At 41.7% G+C, this 20438-nt stretch overlaps 2 protein-coding genes across 11 annotated transcripts in view; both read right to left on the bottom strand.

The window, feature by feature from the left end:
• The window catches only part of DSE (dermatan sulfate epimerase), a 35141-nt gene extending 27682 nt beyond the window's left edge, over positions 1–7459 (bottom strand). The window contains exons 1-2 of one of the 10 annotated variants that reach the window (XM_038132800.1): positions 6884–7459; positions 6228–6297 (exon numbers count right to left, since the gene is read on the bottom strand). The gene's annotated coding sequence lies outside the window, so the exon portion shown is untranslated. The other 9 variants (XM_038132801.1, XM_038132809.1, XM_038132812.1 and 6 more) reach the window with 9 other exon arrangements.
• A 10969-nt stretch (positions 7460–18428) lies between these two features.
• NT5DC1 (5'-nucleotidase domain containing 1) overlaps positions 18429–20438 on the bottom strand; it is a 128005-nt gene continuing 125995 nt past the window's right edge. Inside the window, exon 12 of the mRNA XM_038131499.1 lies at positions 18429–18672. Coding sequence (XP_037987427.1) covers positions 18554–18672 — 119 coding nt within the window. The 3' untranslated portion in view covers positions 18429–18553. The remainder of the gene's footprint in view (positions 18673–20438) is intronic.

Here is a 20438-nt window from a genome sequence, read left to right as displayed (position 1 = left end):
CTATTTTATCACTGTATACAGGGCATACACACACACACTGAATGCATAACCTTCTCTCTGCCTCAAGTGAAAACATTATTTAAATAGTCGGCATGTCGAAACCATAATCTGGGAATTTAGAATTTCCTTCTATTTTACAATTTATACTCCCGTAAAAAATGCTTTCTTGGTAATTTTTTGGTTGTACTAACACTACTATTCCTAACCCTTACTAGGTTATTCCATTTCTCACTCTGTAGAATGAGTAACAAAGTAATTTTGACATCTAGAATCCTGCAGATAATCATTCCCAGCCAGTACAGACATGCCTGTTAAAGCATCCACATTCAGTGAATGAAAGCCCAATCACTTTTACCACTGAAGGCTTAAAACTATAAGCTACCAGAGAAAGATTCCATCTAGAACACCAGCACTGTATTCTGTGCTGACATAATTTCAAAAGGCCATTTCAATAATTAAAATTAGGTTTTGTTTTTTTACTTTAGAAATGTTTTCACAGATGTTAACACTATAGGAAGGCAGTTTGAGAATTTTCGCCTAGGCCAAGAGGATATATTCCCTACCTTTGCTCCATTAATGTCCCAGAAGCCATGCAAACCACTCATCCACGTGTTACACTGTTACAGCATGTAGGGCACCTCTGGGATTTAGGACTATGACAGCAAAAGGCACTTCAGAAACACAGAACAAAGCCTGCACAACCCGGACGGTGAAACAATATTCCTTTGGCAAGGACTGAGAAGTAACTCATCTTCCTGGCCCGGGCAAAGAGGCCCACTCAGGGTCAGTAAGGCTGTGAACCCTTTGGAGTCGGGTATCAGGAACGATGTTTAAGGTTTCCCCTGAGAGCAGCCCACAGCCCTAAGGCACATCCACCCGCCCCAAGAAGGGAGCAAGGGAACAGAATGCCTGGGGCAGGCTGGAGCCTCTGTGTGGATCTAGTGGTACAGCCATGGAGTGCAGGAGGAACTGGAAAAACTTCACATGGCAATGGCAAGGCCCAGGAGGCACAAATAAAGGACAGGAAAAAATAATCCTACATGCAAAAGGGGAAAGCAAATTTACTGCTGCCAGAATTCCTCCTTGTGCCTAACTTGCCCCAGGGAATTGCATGCCATCCATCTTCCCTCACTTCTGAGGAGGCTGATTACAACACCAGAAACTTCTGATACCAAAACAAGTGTTTTAATTTCAGACTTTAACTTTTATCCTCTTTCCAACTAACTCTGCTTTGCTGGCCTTGACCTTTACTCTTCCAAATACTTGTAAATGTTTCAAGTCCCCTTATTTGTTGTTCTTCACCATATATAATTAACAGTTTTAATATTCCCTGCTTATTGTTTTAATTGCCCTTCATTTTATTGTCTTCAAGATGTTGTAAACAAATGACGTGATTCTGCTGGAGTGTTACAAAACCAATTCTCACTCTCTGTATCTATATCTACAAACTTGAATAGCTGAAGATATAAAATATTTTTATTTGTAAAGGATTTCCACAGAACCTCATATTAATAGACCGGAATTCTAAAATGCATCATATCCTTCAGTTGCTATGGGATCAAAACTCATTTTAACTATGCTTCCATATCCTGTTTATGACTCAGTGTTGCACACAAAACTATATTAATATTTTATTGTTATTTTCATTGTGATGGTTTTGGCTAGGGTAGAGTTAATTTTCTTCATAGCAGCTGGTACGGGGCTATGTTTTGGATTTGTGCTGGAAACAGTGTTGATAATTTAGGGATGTTTTAGTTACTGCTGAGCAACATTTATACGTCAAGAACTTTTCTGCATCTCCCACCGCCCCACCAGCAAGGGGGCAGAGGATGCACAAGGAGTTGGGAGGGGACAGTTGGGACAGCTGATCCCAACTGACCACAGGGATATTCCATAACATAAGAAATCAGGCTTAGCATACAATACTGAGAAAGAAGAAGAAAGAGAGAAAAGTTCAGAGTTGTGGCATTTGTCTTCCCAAGTAACCATTCCATGTGACAGAGCCTGGGGATGTGCTTTCCTGGGGATGTCTGAACACCTGCCTACCCATGGGAAGGGGTAAATGAATTCTCTGTTTTGTGTGGCTTTTATCTATTAAACAGACTGTATCTCAATCCATGAATGTTCTCACTTTAATTCTTCCAATTATCTTCCTCATCCCACTGAAGGGAGGGAACAAGTGGCTGTGTTGGGCTGAGTTGACAGCTGGGATAAAATCATGGCAATCATATATGTTAAATTATTGTGGCAGCATGGAGAAGCACCAGCAAAGTCCAAAGATGCTGATGCTAGTCAGTGTCTGAACCTAAGGAGCTTGTAATCTAAGCAATTTAAACCAACACTTTTTTATATCATCTACAGATAACCTTAGAGTGTGAGTATGCAGACCCCAAATGTGTACTCACACAGAAGAACCACTGGTTCTTTTGTTACAGGATAAAGATCACTGTGGTCATAGACCTAAATTGTACCACCCTACCTGGTAGCTGCATCTCTCTACAGATGAGTGTGTTGTTCATTATTATTGATACAATTCTGCTGTTATCTCATTATCTAGGGTTTCTCCACAGAGAGATAGAGAATATAACTCCTCTCTCTCTCTCCATACATGTAATAAACACGTACCCAGATACAACTGCTTTCTTCAGGGTACAAACTGGGACAGACAATAAAACGTATTGTCCTGTAGTTCCTTCAGGGCTATTATTGTCCTCAGTGCTCTCCAGAATACCCTAAACAAAAGCCTTGAAAAACATGGTCATTACATTTTCAAGGACAGAAATCTCAGCTGCAGATGGAGTTAAACAGCTACATGATTCCTGCAAAATGTAGCTACTCACCGCGTGCATGAGCAATCTGTGAGCAGGTGTCAACACAACCATTGAATTATGGGTTAATTTTGAAATTTAGAATCCTATGATCTCACTTCTGACTGTAAGTTGTGCAGGCATGGCTCCCATAGCAGAACTGAAAGTGGACAGATAATTTTGGTAAAAGGTGTGATGAACCATGATTGCAAGGATATGAGTAAAAGGAACACGATATCCACAGAAATGCTTGTGAACAACTTTTCAAAATACTTTAACAACTCTAGCAGCCACTTGATTAGAAGGCTGAAGAAGGCACACCAGGTTTATAGAAAATGTTCAGCATTTTTAATATTTCTGATAAGAAACCTCCACAAAATAAAAGCATAAACCGGGACAACCATGGTAAGTGAGCTTGAACGTTAAAATTCTATTTCTCTTGTACTGAGATATAACACATACCAAAGTCAAATTACCTACAACCCTTTGTCCACTCTAAACAATGCTACTGCATATTCCTCCTGTATACTCTGAGTCTAAGCAAGGAGAAAAAGAGAAAGAAAGACCAAACAAAGGTAATTTCAGACTGTGTACATAATAGTCACATTGTACCTGTGCTCCCACACCTGGCCATGTCCCAAGAGTGGATGAAAGTGTCATGCCAGCACCTGATGTGAGAAAACATTTCCAGTGCTCCATCCTTTGTGTGGTTCCCAAAACGACCTGACCCCTGCGGTCAGCTCTCCATTACCAACACTTCACTTCTGCTAAACTTTTACTGACAAAGCATTCATGAGAGAGATCTCTGGTGGCATTTGATAAATTTCCTTTCTCCTAGCAGGCTTCTCTGGCCAGTTCTCATCCTGAGCACACAGCCGAATCTGCTCAAAGTGCAGTGCACAAGGGTTTGGGGGTTTACTAATGCAGCACTGTCACACCCCACCCATCCCAGCTGAGCTAAGAGACATCAGTACAAAGTTTACCCGTAAACAGAAAACTGGCTCAAAGTGAGTCAAATGTAGAATTATTTATGCTAAACTATTTATATCAAGTACGTGGCTATGGTTTTGAATGTGAACTGGCACCACGGTTTAACAGCTTTAGGGGAACACAGTGCTGTAACTACACTCTTTGATCTCCCTCAGCTGAATGGAGACAGCAAAGAAGGTGAGAACAGCCAGGACAAACTTGCTGCTGAGATGTCGTATTTACCAATTAAATACAATTTGCTAAGATAAAGTCATAACCTCTTTCACTCACCACACACTTGGATTACCAAGTCTAAGCAAGAAAACAATGGTTACAGAAAGCTGGGCTTTTTACTGATTTTTTAATTCCTTCAGAACCCCCCCCCAAGGGCTTTATTTCTTGCAAAATATCCAGAAACAATAGCAATAGTAACTAGATTTATTTCTGCTCATTGCTATAGTATGCTGTGGGTGCCAGATGTGCAAGTTTCCATACACCAAACAAGAATGTGACTGAATTTTAGTTAAATGCAATCACTTCTGAGAGAAGGGACACTTGAGTTTTATGGACATTTACCTCATCATTTAACCCTAGTTTTCACTGCTCAGGCTGCTGGGTACTAATGGATGTGAAAATTTCTCTACTAAGATATAAACTTCCTATGTTCATTCACAACCCAACAGCTGCCTGGTGATATGAACCACTTTTTACCACCTCTGATCTAGGTTTTATTTGAACTCAGTTTTTAAAAAAGCTTATGTACTGTCATTGTCCTTGAGGAAAAGAAATGGTACACACAGACATCATGAGCTTTTAAAAAGTACCAAACCCAAGATGTCACTCTAAAACCTGCTTTCAGCTACTCATTTTCACTTATAACTGTATGCAACCTATAAAAATCACATCTAACATTTGGCCAGGTAATAAAATGCATTTTCCTCACCATTGTAGTGCAGATATTTATTCAATACCTAGTAACAATAACTAATATACACTGCAATAAAAACTGAGTTTGCCTAGACAACCAAAATCTATCAACTTTTACCATAGGTAATCAATGGTCCAGTTTATGCATTTCTTTCTTTCTTTCTTGCAATATTCTCTACAACCAAAGAACAAATTGTAAAGGAGACTGTATATCAATGTGTAGCAGAAAATCAGCACCAAGTGTCTTCTGAGGTCAGTGTTCACAGTAGAGAATACAGATGTGTTTAAAATTATGCTTATATCTTTCTCTCATATTATCTTAAGACCACTCAGGTGTTTCTCATGGCAATTCAAAATCATGCAAAACATCACAATACTTCAAACAAAGCAACAAAGGCAAGCTCTTACTTTGAATAACAAGAAAATTATGGTTTTTTAAAGGCCCAGTAGCTCTGCCCCATTAAAAAACACTGTGGTTAGTATCCTTCAGTTTCACATCTCAGTGAAGTTTACAGAGTCAAGACAATCCCAATCCAAATCTGCTACTTTGTTGACTTCCCCTAAAACTTAACTAATTCAGGTCACTTAAAAAACCCCACATATAAGTGATGAGACACAGTAAGGAAACTCTTAGTTGAAATAATACTTAGCACTTTTGTAGAACGATGTACCCGAGGATCTACAAGTAGTTATGAAACTAATTAATTAATTAAACTTCTCAACACCCCCGTGAAGCAAGCAAGGACATTTATCTGTTTTATGAGGAAGAAAACAGAGACATGGAGAGGTGGAGTGACTTGCCCAGGGGTACCCAGCTAGAGTCTTTCAGAGTAATAAACAGCATCTGAATTATTGACTCCCACTGCTGCCCTTCAGCTGAATTGTTCCTTTTTTTGAAATACTGCAGTGAGTTATAATAATAGTTGGCATGATAAACATAATGTGGCAATATTTAGGCTGAGATTTTCTTTGTCTTTGTTTAGACTACATTAAAATTTTAGTGTTATTTAAATTGCAGTTGATCTTCTTAGTGTGACTGAAAAATCTCCAGGGTTGAGCAATATTTCTTGTATTTTATTCACAGTTGTGACTACTTTTTATGTTGCCATTGCTTATGGCTAAAACCCAAGCCACTCCAACTTGAAAATACAGGAAAATGTCACAGTTTTATATTGCTTCAAGAGCGAGCGACAGAAGAACAGAGAGGGTGGTTACTTTCATTCATACCAAACTGAATTTTAAGAGCTGGCATGAGACACACCAAGTGATGATGCACTGCTTTCATACAATACTAGCTATAGGAATTGCAACTCGCTGCCTGGGGCTGAGAAGACTGAGCTTCCCGAGCTGACAGCTCTGGTCCCAGGTCACTTAAAACTTTCCCACTTAAAAAAAAAAAAAAAAAAGAAAAAAAAAAAGAAAAAAAGAAAGAAAAAAAAATGTGGCAGGAAGTTGCATCGGGCAAGTCGCACTGTTCCTGTCTCTCAGCTTGCCTAGGTGCAAGACAAGGATGCTACTGCTTACCTTTCACACGTGCATGTTTGGGAGGCTGCACTCGGTAGCCAAAGGCTGGGAGGCTCCCGCGGTGCCGCTGCTGAGGAGGAGCAGAGCTGTTACCCACGGCGCCCGCAGGTGAAGCCTCGCACAGAAAGCGCCACGTCCCCCCGCACGCCCCCACCTCCCTCGGACTCGCGGGGCCCGTCCTGCGGGTGCCCCGACAGCAGCTCCGCTCCGCCGGAGCCAGCCGGGAAAAGCCCGTGCGCGCCTGGAGCAGCTCCCCGCGGGACGCCCCGGCCCCGCTCCCGCTGCGCGGCCCCGCCGGCACCTGGAGCCGCTCCCGCCGCCGCTCTGGGCGCCGCACGGCCTGGGGACCGTGTGCCGGAGGCAGCGCTCGGACCGACCGTCCCTTCCCGAGCCCTGCGGCCAGCGGCGCCCCCGCCCCGCCGCCGGGAGCCGCAGGGGCGCGATGGAGGCGCGGGAGCTCTGCCCGCTCCGCACGGGCACTCACCGCCCGCGGCCCCTGCCCGGCGCCGACCGCCCACCGCCTGCCAGAAAGTTTCTCCTCCGCAGCCCCGGGGGACGGAGCGGGGAGGGGGGCGAGGGGTGAGTTTTTCAACGCAGGAAGAAAGTGACTCCCCCCTCCCGCTCCACCTCCCGCTTCCCCCGCCCTCCTTCCGTACCTCTCCCCGTCCTCCTCCTCCTCCTCCCGCCGCCGCTCCGCCGGCCCCTCACGCCATGGCGGCACGGCGCGCTGGTGCCAGCCCCGCAGCTCCCGCAGCTCCCCCGGTCCCGCCCGGCCCGGCCCGGGCGCTCCGCTCGCTCCGTGTGCGCCCCTGTGTTTGTTTATCCCTGGCGCGCACACGGCTTTCCTCCCCCGCCCGCTCCTCCCCGGCTCGAACTTCACGGAAATGCCCTAATTCTCTCCCTTTTAGAGGGAGGACTTGTTTCTCCGCGGGGAATGTTTTGGTTCCAACAGCAGAGCGCTGGCAGAGGATTCCCTGGAGCTCGAGAGTACGGCAGCGGTACCACGGAGCGGGCAGGGGGGCTGTGGAGGTGACAGCATCCCGGGTGTCCCATTCATAGTCATTGTCCGTCCCTGGTGCTGTCACCATGCTGCATGACAGGAATAAGACCTCCCACCCAAAAGTTCCCTCAAGCCAGCAAAGAAACAAAAAGCCGATTTGTCAATCTGCTCTTTTAAGTATGGTGTAGCTACTTACATTAACGTTTCCCATGTAAAAGAAGAAAAAAAATAAAAGTGAAATGCCGTGACTGTTCAAGTCAGCCATCCTGACATTTTTCACAGCCACACAATTGAAGATATTTCAGAAAGTAATATGAAAGAGGATAAAATAAATGATCCTTTGGAACATTCCTTTTTCCTTCTCAGTCACTATAGCCAAGAAAAAGTTTGAAGCGAAGAATTCTGAATATTTGTTGGGTTTTGATAGCTGAGCATATTTTATTGACTATGTAATGAAAATAAAAATACTTACTTATGATAGATCAGGATGGTCTCCAATTACCTGAAGCTTATGTCTCACAAAGCATACTCCTCATTTCAGTAATGTGTTTACTGATGTTACTGAATCAGTCAGAAGGCTCATAAGTGCTCAGTTTCCTGTTCTAAAATGCAAAATCTGTATTTTCTGAGGATAGTTTTAAACAGATTCACTGTGGTTTAAAGTGTGATTTCCTGCTGTTCTATCAGGACTATTAAAATTGTGGAAGCTAGACAAAACCAGAAACTATACATTTCCCTTCACCCTTCCATCCCTGTTGTATTTCTCAGCAATATCTATTGGCAATCTCAGCCCTGAAGAGTAGGGATCCACACGTTGCTGCTAACTCCAAGAGCAATGCCAGAACCTGGAATGAAACCTTGCTTTTTTTACCAGTAATGACATGCCTAAAAGCACAAAGTGTTTCAGTTTCAGTCATGCAAACATTAGATGAATCATTATAAGATATCTTTCTGAACACCTATTTGAATGGTATTAGGATCCACTGAATTGATAGTAGAGTTGTAAAATATTGAGGTTGTGATAAAAATGATCATGTGAAGAGCTGCAGACCTCACAGTCAGACCAGATGTGGTGGATAAGCTGATTCTACTGAATTTGTAAAATTACCAGGGTGCCTAAAGTGATCAGGAGGAAGGTGTTTAAGTACTTGTCACATGTCTGCATCATTAGGTATGTAAATATATTCAGTACCTGACTATAAGTTAAATGAAATTAGCCTTTACAATTCTGAAAAGCACAATGTCTGGATGGCTTTTGAAATCCTGCCCTCGGCCTGTGCATGTATCTCTCTGTACTGTAGAAAAACTGCTCTGTGCTGCCCTGTGATCACAAACATCCAGGCGATGCACACCATGGCTCCCGCACAGCATGGGCTCTTGGTTTCCTGCCTCCTAAGGGATGAGACTGGATGTGCTGCTTGGATCTTGCTCTGCTGTGCAGTTAGAACATGGTGGAGATACCAACAGGGTGGAGAGCCACAAATCCTCTCTGCCTTGTGTCCTCTTGTGTAAAACAGGGCTTGTTCTACTTCCCAGTAACTCAGAGTGCTTGTCAGGCTAAATAGATAAATAAACGTTTATAGGATGATTCAGCAGTATCTAAGAGAGGCAAGATCTGCTCACACTAGATTAATTTCAGCATTGCCACTGGTAATTTTGAAATGAAAATGGCCCCGGCTTTAGCAAGCATCATGTACAGTGAAAGACTGAAAAAATTAGCCTCAAGAATAGAAACAGGAGGAAGATTGCCTTCAGCTATGTAAAAGCTGCTAAAAAGAAGATAATAATCTCTTATTCTCATCCTCTGAAAACAGCATGTAAAATTCAGTAAGAGAAATTTAGGCTAGCTAGGATAAAAAAAAAAAAAGGTATTTGTAAGAAGAAGTGAACAGCACCTCTCTCCCCTGGAGGCTTTTTTAAGTGCACGTTGGAAATGTATTTGACAAGAACAGTTCAGATCTAGAAAGTCTGATGAATATTGCCTCAGAGCAAGGGGTGGACCAGATGACCTGTCAAGGTCCTGTTTCGTGTGATTATGTTCAAAATGCTACTTGCACAGGCAAGATTACAGGTCGCCTTTGATCTTCTTCTGCCCTTCACTTCTTTAGCCATGGGTGTAGCTCCTCTTGCTGAGGTTGAGTTTCTCTCAGTGGTTCGCTGGCCTTGCTGCATGCCAGTGAATTCAGTGCTGACAGCAAGAAGAAAACAATTAAACAATGAAACAATGTCAGTTTGGAGCAGCAGCTTTGGGTGGGATCCATGTAACCTCTGAACATGTCGTGCACTTTTGTTCTATACTTGACTGGTATAACTACCTCTGATCTAGTCACATTAGACTCTGTTTATAACACTGCAGAGAAAGAGAAATTCTTTTACAGCAGGATTCATCTGACATGTTTTCAATGTCTTCATTAGGATGTGATGAATCATGTCCCTAGGCTATCTGTTCTTGCCACCAACCATAAAGTATGTTTAAATGAAGTAGGTTTAATTTTATTTTATTGGAAAAGTACCACCGAGATTAGTTTTTGTAGCTGTCATTTCCCTAAATTGCATCATGTGACACTGAAATGTACAGCAATCTGACCTTTTGGGTGGCATTGCTCCAGAATGAATTTAGGAAAGGAGCTAAATTTACCTACCAGAGCTAAGATCATTTACTTGGCCAGTTGTGCAGAGTATGGTTCATGGAAATTGTTTGAAAACTGTTCAGGTCAGACAGTGTTCTACTCCTACGTCACATGCTCATTATTTTTCCTTGGTCTTTATGGCAAGCCACATTACATGCAATGTCTGGTGTCTGTGTGACTGAGCCAAACATATGTGGGAAATGTGATCTTTTCCAACAATGGCAAATTTTTTAGGTCACACTCAGAGAAATCACTGTGCACCTAAGTACAGTGCATATCTTGAAAATGTCTGTGGCATCAGAGACACTGTGAGCAGCCACCTCTTGGTAATATTTATCCCTTCTTCTTTGAGAAGGAAAAGCTTCCAAGAAAGCCCAGCAGTTATCTGGCTTGCAGGAGAGGGAAACATACTTTACTTTCCTGCTGCACTGGCAAGCTGGATCAGGAGAATGTGAAGAAGGAACAAACCCAGTTGCCTCAGTAGGACAGCGAGAAAGGAAGGCAACAGGACCACATGGAGCAAGTGGTGAAGGGCCCATTCTAGGGCAGACACCAAGTGTCTGCTGATGCTTCATACACTTAGAAGCCTTTAAGTCTCACTTTTTGGAGTTCGGATGTTCGGAGTTTGTTTCTCTTCCTTGCTGACTGAAGATGTTAGCCTAAAGAGGCAAGCTGTATGTCATTCTACCTGTTCCACATATGCAGCATTGACCATCCTTTTCTTCCTTCCTGCCCAGCCTATGCAGTAGCGTTTTTTTCTTCTTTGAATTTTCCTCTGTGTGCTTGGGGGTTTTATATGTCTTCTTCTGCTTGTTTGATTGATTTTTTTTTTTGTTTTGGTTTGGATTTTTCTATTGTTTTAAGTACCTGCCTCTCACTAAAGACCCCTGTGTTCTCTATGGGATCTGTTTGGTCTCTAATTTCCATGTAAGAAACACTTCTACAGTTGCCATTAAGTGACAAAAGTCTTTGAATGAAAAGAGAGAGAAACAAAAAATTCTTCAGATTCTTTCAGCAATTCTTCAAAACAATTGATTTGGTTATGACCGTAGCCCTTGTGTTTTCTTTTCATTTTGTGTTCAGCTGTGATGATTTCTGGTCTTAGCACTGTGAGTTGGAACCTGTAGGACAAGAGCACTAAGCCAGTCTTGTTGTAGCTGACCTGCAGAACTGCAAATCTGAATACTTGCATATTGCTCACTCTGCCCTTCTTGATCTGACATGCTCTGCCCAACTCTTCTCCTTGGACTTTATTAGAGCCACATGAAGGCAGCTTCAATTTTCCAATCTTATCCCTTATATGGGAGAATGTTGGCTATCTTCTATTTTCCTACCAGGGTGTGGACCAGACAGTGTCCCAACTTGGTTGTTCCTGCTACATCCTTCAAGTTTATGAGGCTGTTGCGTGATTCTTTCAATTTACTACTTGGACATTTGGGGTTCTGGCTCACTGCAGGCAATGGACAGAAACAGACACAGCTCCAAAAGAAAAGAAGTTGCCTGAAATCAGCCTTAAGAATCAGAAAAATTCCGATTCTCAGTGCTTATTTCCATCAAATTTTGGAAATTTGGAAATCTAGTCTAAGCTCATCAGGATACCTGTCTGGTTGGGGCACATTCAGTGTGGCACAAAGCAGTTTCTCTCCCAGGAAAATCCTTCATCTGCTTCAACATCTACAGACTAGAAACACTTCTCTCTTTCCCACAGATGCAGCCTTTTACTTCGTGGCAGCCAAACTATCAGTAGGGTAGCTGGAAGGGGAAAACAGTAGATGTTTCCTAAACAGCTCTTCTTTGTATGTAAATGGGACATCTTCCTCTGCTTTACATTTCCTTTCTTTCCCTTTCTTGCTCTCACCATGTGTTCAGCCTGGTTTAGCCTGAGGCCAACAGAGAGGAAGTCTGATGAAAAAAAAATCCTGCAGATTTCTTAAGGAATGGGAAGCTGCAGCATCTGTAATCAGAGGTAAAACGTTGGTGAGTGGAGAGAGATTCTTGGTCCTGAGACACGTCAGGAAGACAATAAGTAACCATAAAGCAGGTACCTAGGCACTTGAATGGGAAATGCCAAGAAGTACCTTGATCCAATAAAAAATTACTTCCATCATCTGTTCTGTGCTTTTTAACAGCAGAATCCACGTTACTGCTTTTACATTGCTGTAGATGTCAACAGGGTTTATCTTCTTCTAGCAGCTGTCCATCTGCCCAAGTGGCCTGCTTGCTCTTTAGCACATATCCCTTGTTTTCTCTACTGATGATCAAAACAGGTTGCAGAGGGGCAATTCTCCAGCAGCATGTGGCTTCTTATTTATTTTAATTGGTCATTACTTTTAGGTTTTCAAATGTGTGATCTTTCTCAACATGTATGATGAGTGTCAACTTCTTTCCCTCCAAATTTCTTCGATGTTATAAGCCAAGCATCATCCCCTGGGAGCACAAATTGTTAATGCTCATACTAAGAGGAACCTTCCAAAGCCAGACTTCATCAGTGTTCTCTTAGAGCTGACTGCCACAACCTCTCTCTCTGGATGCCAAATATGTCACAGCACTTGCAGAATGCTGTTTTCAGTGAAATGCATTTTTAAGGCTAGAATCCACCAATTTTATGGAGTCACTTGGTATGTGGAAAACCAAGCAGACAACTAAACAACTGCTGGAATTCATGAAAATTTTTACAAGTTGCTTACTTATCCCCACCCCAGTTCTAGAGTTTCATTGTCCCATGTCTCTCTTCTCATCCTTATAGTAGAGACGAAAAGGTGTGTCTCAGAGGCACATGAAATATAGGTGCATGAGAGAGGTGTGTCTCAGAGACTGTACTCGAATTTGTTGCTGATTCTCCATTTCTCTTTGTAATCTTCTCCCTCTGATTTACTGCATTTTATCTACTGCAGCCAAGACTCAAGGGTGAGATTAAGTCTCTTTTCTTAAATTCATGTAATCATATCCAGGTTACTTTTTTAACCCTTCATTTTGTGTATGGATTAATATCAGCAATGTACCAGGTATCTCCAAGTCCTGCACAATAACAGGGAAAAGATTAGAGGAAAGAGGAAAATCCCACACAATAGATATATTTTGGTAATTCTTATTTTCTGAGATATCTGTGAACTCCTTTCCCTGGTACTATGTATTGCCCTGTTGAACTGTTATTGTCAGCTCATGCTGACCCTCAGCCTTTTTGTCCTTGGCCTTCATCTATTCTCCATTTTCCATCACCTGTCTACGACTGGTCAAGAGATTTCCCTGCTTACTGCCTACGAGTGCTTAGTTTATTTGAGCTAAAACTCCACATCTCCTATGAAATGCAGATAATTCCCTCATTCCCTTAGTCTCTGAGTTCCCATGTCATGGCATCCTACCCTTGAACTGATGACTGTTCATGTGTATACATTTTCTGGGCAGCTTTGAGGGAGAAAACAGGGATAGAAGTTCGCGTCTGGTCTCTCTGACACAGCTCTCTCCAACATTGCTGCAGCTGCTTCAACAGCAGCCCTCCAGTAGGTATTTTTGAGGCTTCTGTCAGAATACGATAAAGAATTTTTTATCTCTTAATTTAATAACATGTTCTTATCACAAAATTTACAGTAGCATCTTCTTTCTCTCTCTGGATTAATATAATTTACAGGCTGCTTAGCACCCAGGACTGCACATTTAATTTTTCATTGTGGGCTGGGGTTTCAGGGGATGATATAGAAAGAAAACTGAAACTCTCAGGAATTATTTTGAGGTAAGGCAAGAAAATAATTGCTATATTCACCTCTACTTTTATTCCTCAGAGATTGTGGAGGCTTTAGAAATTAATCATTTAATAGCAATTTATTAGGCACATGGAGTTGCAATTTTTAGAGTTCATTTGGTGTTGTGACAGAACAAGGTCTACTGAAAGTTAATGGGCTTACTTCCTAAAATACACCCTGAAAACATCACTCTCATAAACTGTGAACAAGAACACTTACTTTTTTTTCCCCCCTGCATTACAGCGTAAGGTGGTTTATGATTTTCTTCACTCTTAAAAGGAATTTAAGTTTCTTTTAAGGGGAAATCAAATGGAGTGTTTGAGTGTTTTTACTCAAAATCTAGTAGCCAGTGGAAAGCAGAAATACCTTTCTGGCTGGACAATCTGCTCTGGCTGGGCTGTTGGAGCTGCTGTTGGAGCTGCTGCTCCTCCGTTTGTGCTGCTACCATTTTGTGCCTTGCAACCTCTAATTTGCAGAAGGGGCTGGAAGCCATCACATCATTTTGAAGTGGCTGTGATGGTTTCTCACCCCTGTGCAAGCACTTAGAAGTCGTTATGGCCATGTGTGAGAGAGCCACGTGTGCGCTGTGGCAGCGGGAGTGGGAGGCATGAGGGATTTTTAGCGCAGCTCTGATTAAATCAGTTTAGCTGCAGCAGGACAGAAGTTAAATGTGCTGCTTCAGATGTTTGCCCTTCTGTGAACTGTGACATCTGGCCAGCTGTAAAACCTCTGTGGTCTTGCCATGGCTGCCACAGAACAGCCGTGGGTACCCACTTCATACTGGAAAGATTTACCTCACACCTTTGTCCCATATTCTGGAAAATGATCAGCAATGCTGGCCACAGCACTAGTCCTGTAGACAGGAATCCCCAGTTTGCCCTGTAAAGATGCTAGCAGGCTTTTAGGGCTGGAAATCACAGAGTCTGTTTAACTTCCTGGATTCCATCTTATTTTGGCCCTAATCCAGGCTCTGTTTTCCAGTTAAACATTTCTATTTATAACGCTTACCAAAAACCAGGATTTGTTTCTTGCACCAAAAACATTCAAAAGAAAACCTCTTTTAATTTTTTTTTCTTTCCTGTGACTCACCAAGGGGGTTTGATGTTCCACTTAGAATTGCAGAAAACAAAATTACAGGCAACTGGATTTATAATGGGATTTAGCCTTTTCCCTGGGGGTTCTGGATCAGCTATGTGCTTGCTGGAAGGGCTGGTTTCTGGCCAATTTTTAACAAAAGATGTCTGTGGCTACACCATTTTAGCCATTATACCATTACAGCTCGCACTCTCCACAGAGGTGAAGTTCCTGTAGCTTAACCGTGTGCTTTCCCCCCTAAATCCAATGCCATGAGTCAGCTGAAATGCTAGTGCCTCCAGGCATACGAACAGAAGGAGGCAGATTTTGCTTTAAAAGTCAGTTGCTTAAATGTACTGTAAAACCTGTCTTGCTCCTTCCATGACGCTGAGGAGCAGCAGGCTGCCCCATGCCACGCTCCCTTCCCAGGGAAGTCTGAAGGTACATCTTCCCATCAGGTCCCTGTGGTGAAGTGTGTGATTCTTCTACCTTCATGCACAGAGGTGGCTTTATTTCTAAACCTGACTTTCTGAGAAACTGTGCTGGAAAACATCACGTTTGTGTACGAAAGTGTGTTTTATGCTTACTGTGTTTTTGATCCTGTGGTGGAAAAAGGGAAGTTCAGATGTCACCTTCCCGCTGGTGGCATCTCTGCTAAGTAACATAGTCTTACACTCTGCTGTTGTTTACCTTGGCATGATTTAATGCATACTTGACCACAGGAGGAAAGACTTAAACTAGTTTTGGGAATGCTGATTCCCGGTGCCTGTCATCAGAGAAATTTTCTGGGGAATTCCCTTAAGAATTGCTACTGCACTGCCACAGATCTGGGACTCAGGTGAGCTGGAGAGCCCCATCAGCCTGGGGAAGGGGCAAATCCTGTGTCCAGCAGCGCCCCGTGGTCACCACAGATAATGTGCCTGCCTTTGTTTATTTAGCTTCTCACTGGGAATGAAGAAGCCTTCAGTTCCCACGAAGAAGCTCTAGTCGGGAAACCTGCACTGAGCTCTTCTGTGCATCAAAAATTACTTCCCTATCAGTTTTAAAGGTATTAATTTATTAAAGTTTTTTGTTGTTTTATATGTCTTATGCTGAGCAGGTCAAATTTTGTTTTGTTCGAGGCTGTTGCAAAACCTCTCCTTGCTCTGCTTTGAGACAAGCTTATCTCCTCTTTCTCATTTTGCTGCTCAGCTATAAAGTAAATTCAGAGAACATTTTTTTTTCAGAAATAAATTCTCTTTATTTTAAAATCAAGACATATGTGCTTTATACCAAAACAGACACCAAAGGAGACTTGGTATTCATCTCTGATTTTAAGTAAAACTGTGGCTTTCAGGGCTGTCTAACCAGACACAGTGATTTCAAGGAAACTGTACAACTTTATGTCTCCTTGCCAATGCTCAAGATAGTTTTGCAGGCACTTCAGCAATTGTTCTGTCAATGGCCTCTCACAAGAGAATCCAAGAAATTTCAGAGATGTCCAGGGGTTAAAAAAAAAACAAAGAAGAGAGACAGAAATAAGGAAAAAGCAAAGATGGTGTCTTTACAATGTCATATTAAATATAGCCAGCTCTCTACCAACTTTCTGACATGTGCATTTCCTTTCCCTGGTTCTTCACGCCATTTCCAACAGCTCTCTTCTTGCCACAGCACCAACTGCCTCCTTATTCCTCCATTGCCAATCTCTGCTTTATAATAAGACCTGTATAATTTTCACAGATTCTTGAACAGAAGAGTCTTTAAGTAAGAGGACCTCTATTTTTTGGGCAACCACATCAGTTATTTTTCCCAAGGCTTCCTGCAGCCACAGACTACAGTGGCACATGGAGTCGTGCTTACAGCAGCTTTCTGTTATCCTATTCCTTCTCTGCTACTGTGAGGTGAGGTCCTTCTGGCAGCAAGTGCAAATGGCTGGTGACAACCTTTGTCTAAGATGGGCATATGTACCTCTTCTGGTGAGCTTTGTGTCAGGTTGTCCTTAGAATCTGCCACCTTTCCGTTAAAAAACAATACTGCTTCTCCACTGAGACACCAGGACCCAAGGGCTTAGAAGATTTTTAGTCTGATTTTTCACAGCAATTCAATTAGTTTTCTTTAAAAAAATCAAGAAAAAAATCCCTAAACTAAAAAAATCACTTCAAAATTCATAACAACGGAAGTGTGAGAGTACACAATATGGATTTGCACCATAAATTAGTTAGAAATTATTTGCAGAAGATTACTTGATTCAGGCTGGAATTTCAAAGATGCTGTAATCAGGAATCTGAGATTTTAATCTGGGTATATCTCTCCTTAATACAAATTATAGCACTGTCATGAACCAGATCTGCTGCTTAAGACATTGATGCTAATTAAAAGATTTCCAAATAAACTCAACTATTGCTAACTATTGCTATCATCTTAAGTAAAATATTATCAGCCTGTATTTTATGAGGCAAATGGCACTTTCATTTTCATTCCTCATTCACCTTGTCTTAAAGGAAGTTTTTCTCAATTTTGTCCCCATTTGTTTTATGTTTCCCTTTCAACAAACCAATGCTTGATGCTAGTTCAGAAATGATGTTTATTACTTGCAAGTATACTGGTCCACAAGAATGTAAAAACAACATTTTAGGTAAAGGCAGGAAAAAAATACGCAGACGGAGGCCAGTATCTCTGAAATGAGGTGGAATGGTGTTTGTGTCTGATTCTGACATAGAATATTTCAGCTGGTGAAGCCACGAAGATACAGAGTGAGCTGTGGTGGCACAAGCTAAATCCATTCTGGTAATGATCTAGGCCTAACAAAGTGAGTTCTTTTCCTCGGAAACAAGAAAATTAAGTTTCTGTTTATTGTTCTTTAAATTTTGAGGGAAATTTATCCAAAAATCTACCATCCTAGTGCGGCAAAACTGCTGACTAAACAAATATTTGACATCTTTCTACATCTGCTACCCTGCGTTAGTTGCTGAGTTCTTCCTGTCCTAAGTGCTGGAGAACAGGTCTTTGAACCTAAATCCACAGAGAACAGGATTTCTGTTTGTTTAAATAAGCAGGTAAAATTCACATATTTTCAGTTCATGCCTTGAGTCCTGCTCCCCTTCTGGCTGAGGCTGTAATTAGCAAAGATGGCTGGTTGCTATACCTGTCCTACGCTTGGGAGGTTTTCCCAGGGAGGTGGAGAATGCGGGTTTGAATCCACTCATTCAGAGAAGAGAACTCTATGCAGGTTTCCCTCCTTCTGCAGAAGAGCTCTGATGCTTGAGGTATGGCAGACTAAAGGAGGAAAAGGCATGTAGGAAACCTTATGGCTGAAGATAAATGCCTTATGGTCAGGCATTTTCAGGAATACAAAGTATGATAAAGGCTTTCCAAATTATCAGTCTGCATTTAGTTGCCTAAATCCCATTCAAATCTCTCTTTGAGTATGATGATCTTTCTCTTTGGGACTCAGTCTTTCTTCATCTCCAAGAACAGTTACAGTGGGAGGATGAATTCCTCAGAGCTTGCAAAACACTGGCATATGGTGATAACTTGGGCTGTCCAAGGCAACTGCTAATTGAAATATGGCTGAGGGAGAGTACCTAAAATGTCCTCAAAATGTAGAATGTAACTTGGAATGAGCTTTTACTATTACATTTCTCCTGAAGGCTGTGAGCAATGCATGGAAAAAGCCAACAGCACCTTGTGAAAGGTAATGGTGGTCAGGAGACTTAGAGAGAAGGATGCATCACTCACCTGTTTCAGCTGGACTAGAGAAACAAGTGAAACACAAATCTACACAGGAGTCTGCTTTAATCCATCACTCTATTTTATGAAGCATCACACAGCATTTTCAGCAATTAGCATTTGATAGCAGTTTAAGTAAGGGTCACAGGGTTATCTAAGGAAAAAGCCGACAACCTATTTCATCATCGCTGAGTCCTCATTTGGCAGCAGTGCTCTTGGAGGGCTTGGGTAGTACCCAGCAGTTGCTGAACTATTTGAGGAAAATCGTGTAAATCTATAATCCAGTGGTAAATCTGCAAGACAGAAACATACCACATCTGATTAGCAACACAGCCTGTATCACATAAAAAACAAGCTTGTGGTGAATAGCAATACTTCTTAAAACCTTGAGCTGTTTGCTCACCGGCATCAGAATTCAATCAGATTGCATGATTACACATTTATTTGACATCTTCAGCTGTTCAAGGGATTAACTTTCAGAGTTTATTCAACTGCAGTAAAGGATATTCAGTTCCTTGACTGCTGAAACTATGTTAGTCAGAGAAAATTATTTAACGAATACTTAAATACTAATAAAAAATCTTCATTGAGCCTACATGCAGTTTTTCTCCCAATACACCTTAAAGTTCATTCTTCAATTAGTCATCCTTCTCTTTTATCTCAGCAATCTATTCATAAGAGGGTATGTTTTATGTTTAAAACAAAGAATCAGTTCCTTTTTTTTGTTTTTCATGGCTGTTGAAGCAGGATTCCCAAAAGGCACCCACTCTTAGACCTTCTTGCAGTCCAGTGTTAACAACATCATTTTGTATCAAGCATTCTTAGAAATCTGCACTTGTAACTTGATGTACTCATCACTTCCAGTCTGTGAAGAACACTGAATGCATTAAAATAGCTCTGAACAGTCAACGCTTTCTTTTCTGTAACTTTTCAAAAGCCTCTGCTGCCAACAGTGACCCACCCACCCTCACAGCCAGAAAACTGATACTTCCTGTGCTCACCTCGTACTCAAAGTTCAAGAAACCAAATTAAAAAACATATAAATAAAACTTAGGTCAAGAAACAAGTCCCTTTCCAATACATGAAAAGAAAAATCAACTTCCCCCCACACAGGGTTAGCTCCTTTCCAGATTGTCTGTTCAGAACCAAAGTAAAGCAAAAAAGCTATTACTAGGCTTATCTGTACAATAACTTATGAATTGCAATTTTTAAAATTTAATTTGGAGTAAATCTGGGGAAGCGACATCCTGTCACTACATGCTGCAATTTCCCCCCCCCCACTCAACAGCTTCTATGAAACAGAAACCCACAATTTTAGTAGTTTCGGCAAAAACAACAGGAAATCCATTTCTGTCTCACAAGTGATTCACAGGCAGGCACCAGGACAGCATCCAGGTCAGCAGCTTCAAACTCATATTGAACATAATACAGCAACAAATGAGTACTCAGATCAAGCTGAAAAATCAGATAGAGGCTGGAATAAAGTAGGAATAGGAGGAAAGATAATTGGAAGAGAATTATTTAAGTGGGTGATTTTAGCTTGTCAAAGAAGTTAATTTTCTCATTTTGTCTGAGTCAGGGAAATCTCTGGAGCTCATTGTGAGCACGGCAGAATAGGCAGATGTTTTCCCAGTATGCAGAAGGCCCAGTGGATTTACTGGCTGCTGAGTCTATTTATGACACTCAGTTTAACACAAAGGTTTAAAAAATGACAAAATAAATGGAAAAAGAAAGCAAATATTTCCAAATATCTTTACGAGCTATAAAAATCAAATGTCATACAGTTACTTTTATAAAAAAGCTTTTACTAGCTTAATAGTCTAGCAGTCTAGAGTTTCCCAAGAGTAGTTTAATCAAAGAGCAGCACAAATGGGGCAGACTTGCTACAGAGTTGATAATTGCTGAGGAAAAGAATCAGCTGGATCAAAATGGTAATTTCATTGGTATTTCTTGGTAAACTAGCTTTACAGAATTAGCTTAAACACCCAAACCATTCTACATATAATGCAAAAGGCTCCAAAAGAGAATAAACACATTTTTATATATTCACACCCCTTTT

The sequence above is a fragment of the Motacilla alba genome, chromosome 3, assembly GCF_015832195.1.
Source record: "Motacilla alba alba isolate MOTALB_02 chromosome 3, Motacilla_alba_V1.0_pri, whole genome shotgun sequence".
In the NCBI taxonomy this organism is placed as follows: Eukaryota; Metazoa; Chordata; class Aves; order Passeriformes; family Motacillidae; genus Motacilla; species Motacilla alba.
Note: the sequence above shows the minus strand (reverse complement) of the source record. Positions and strands in the feature narration are given on the sequence as shown.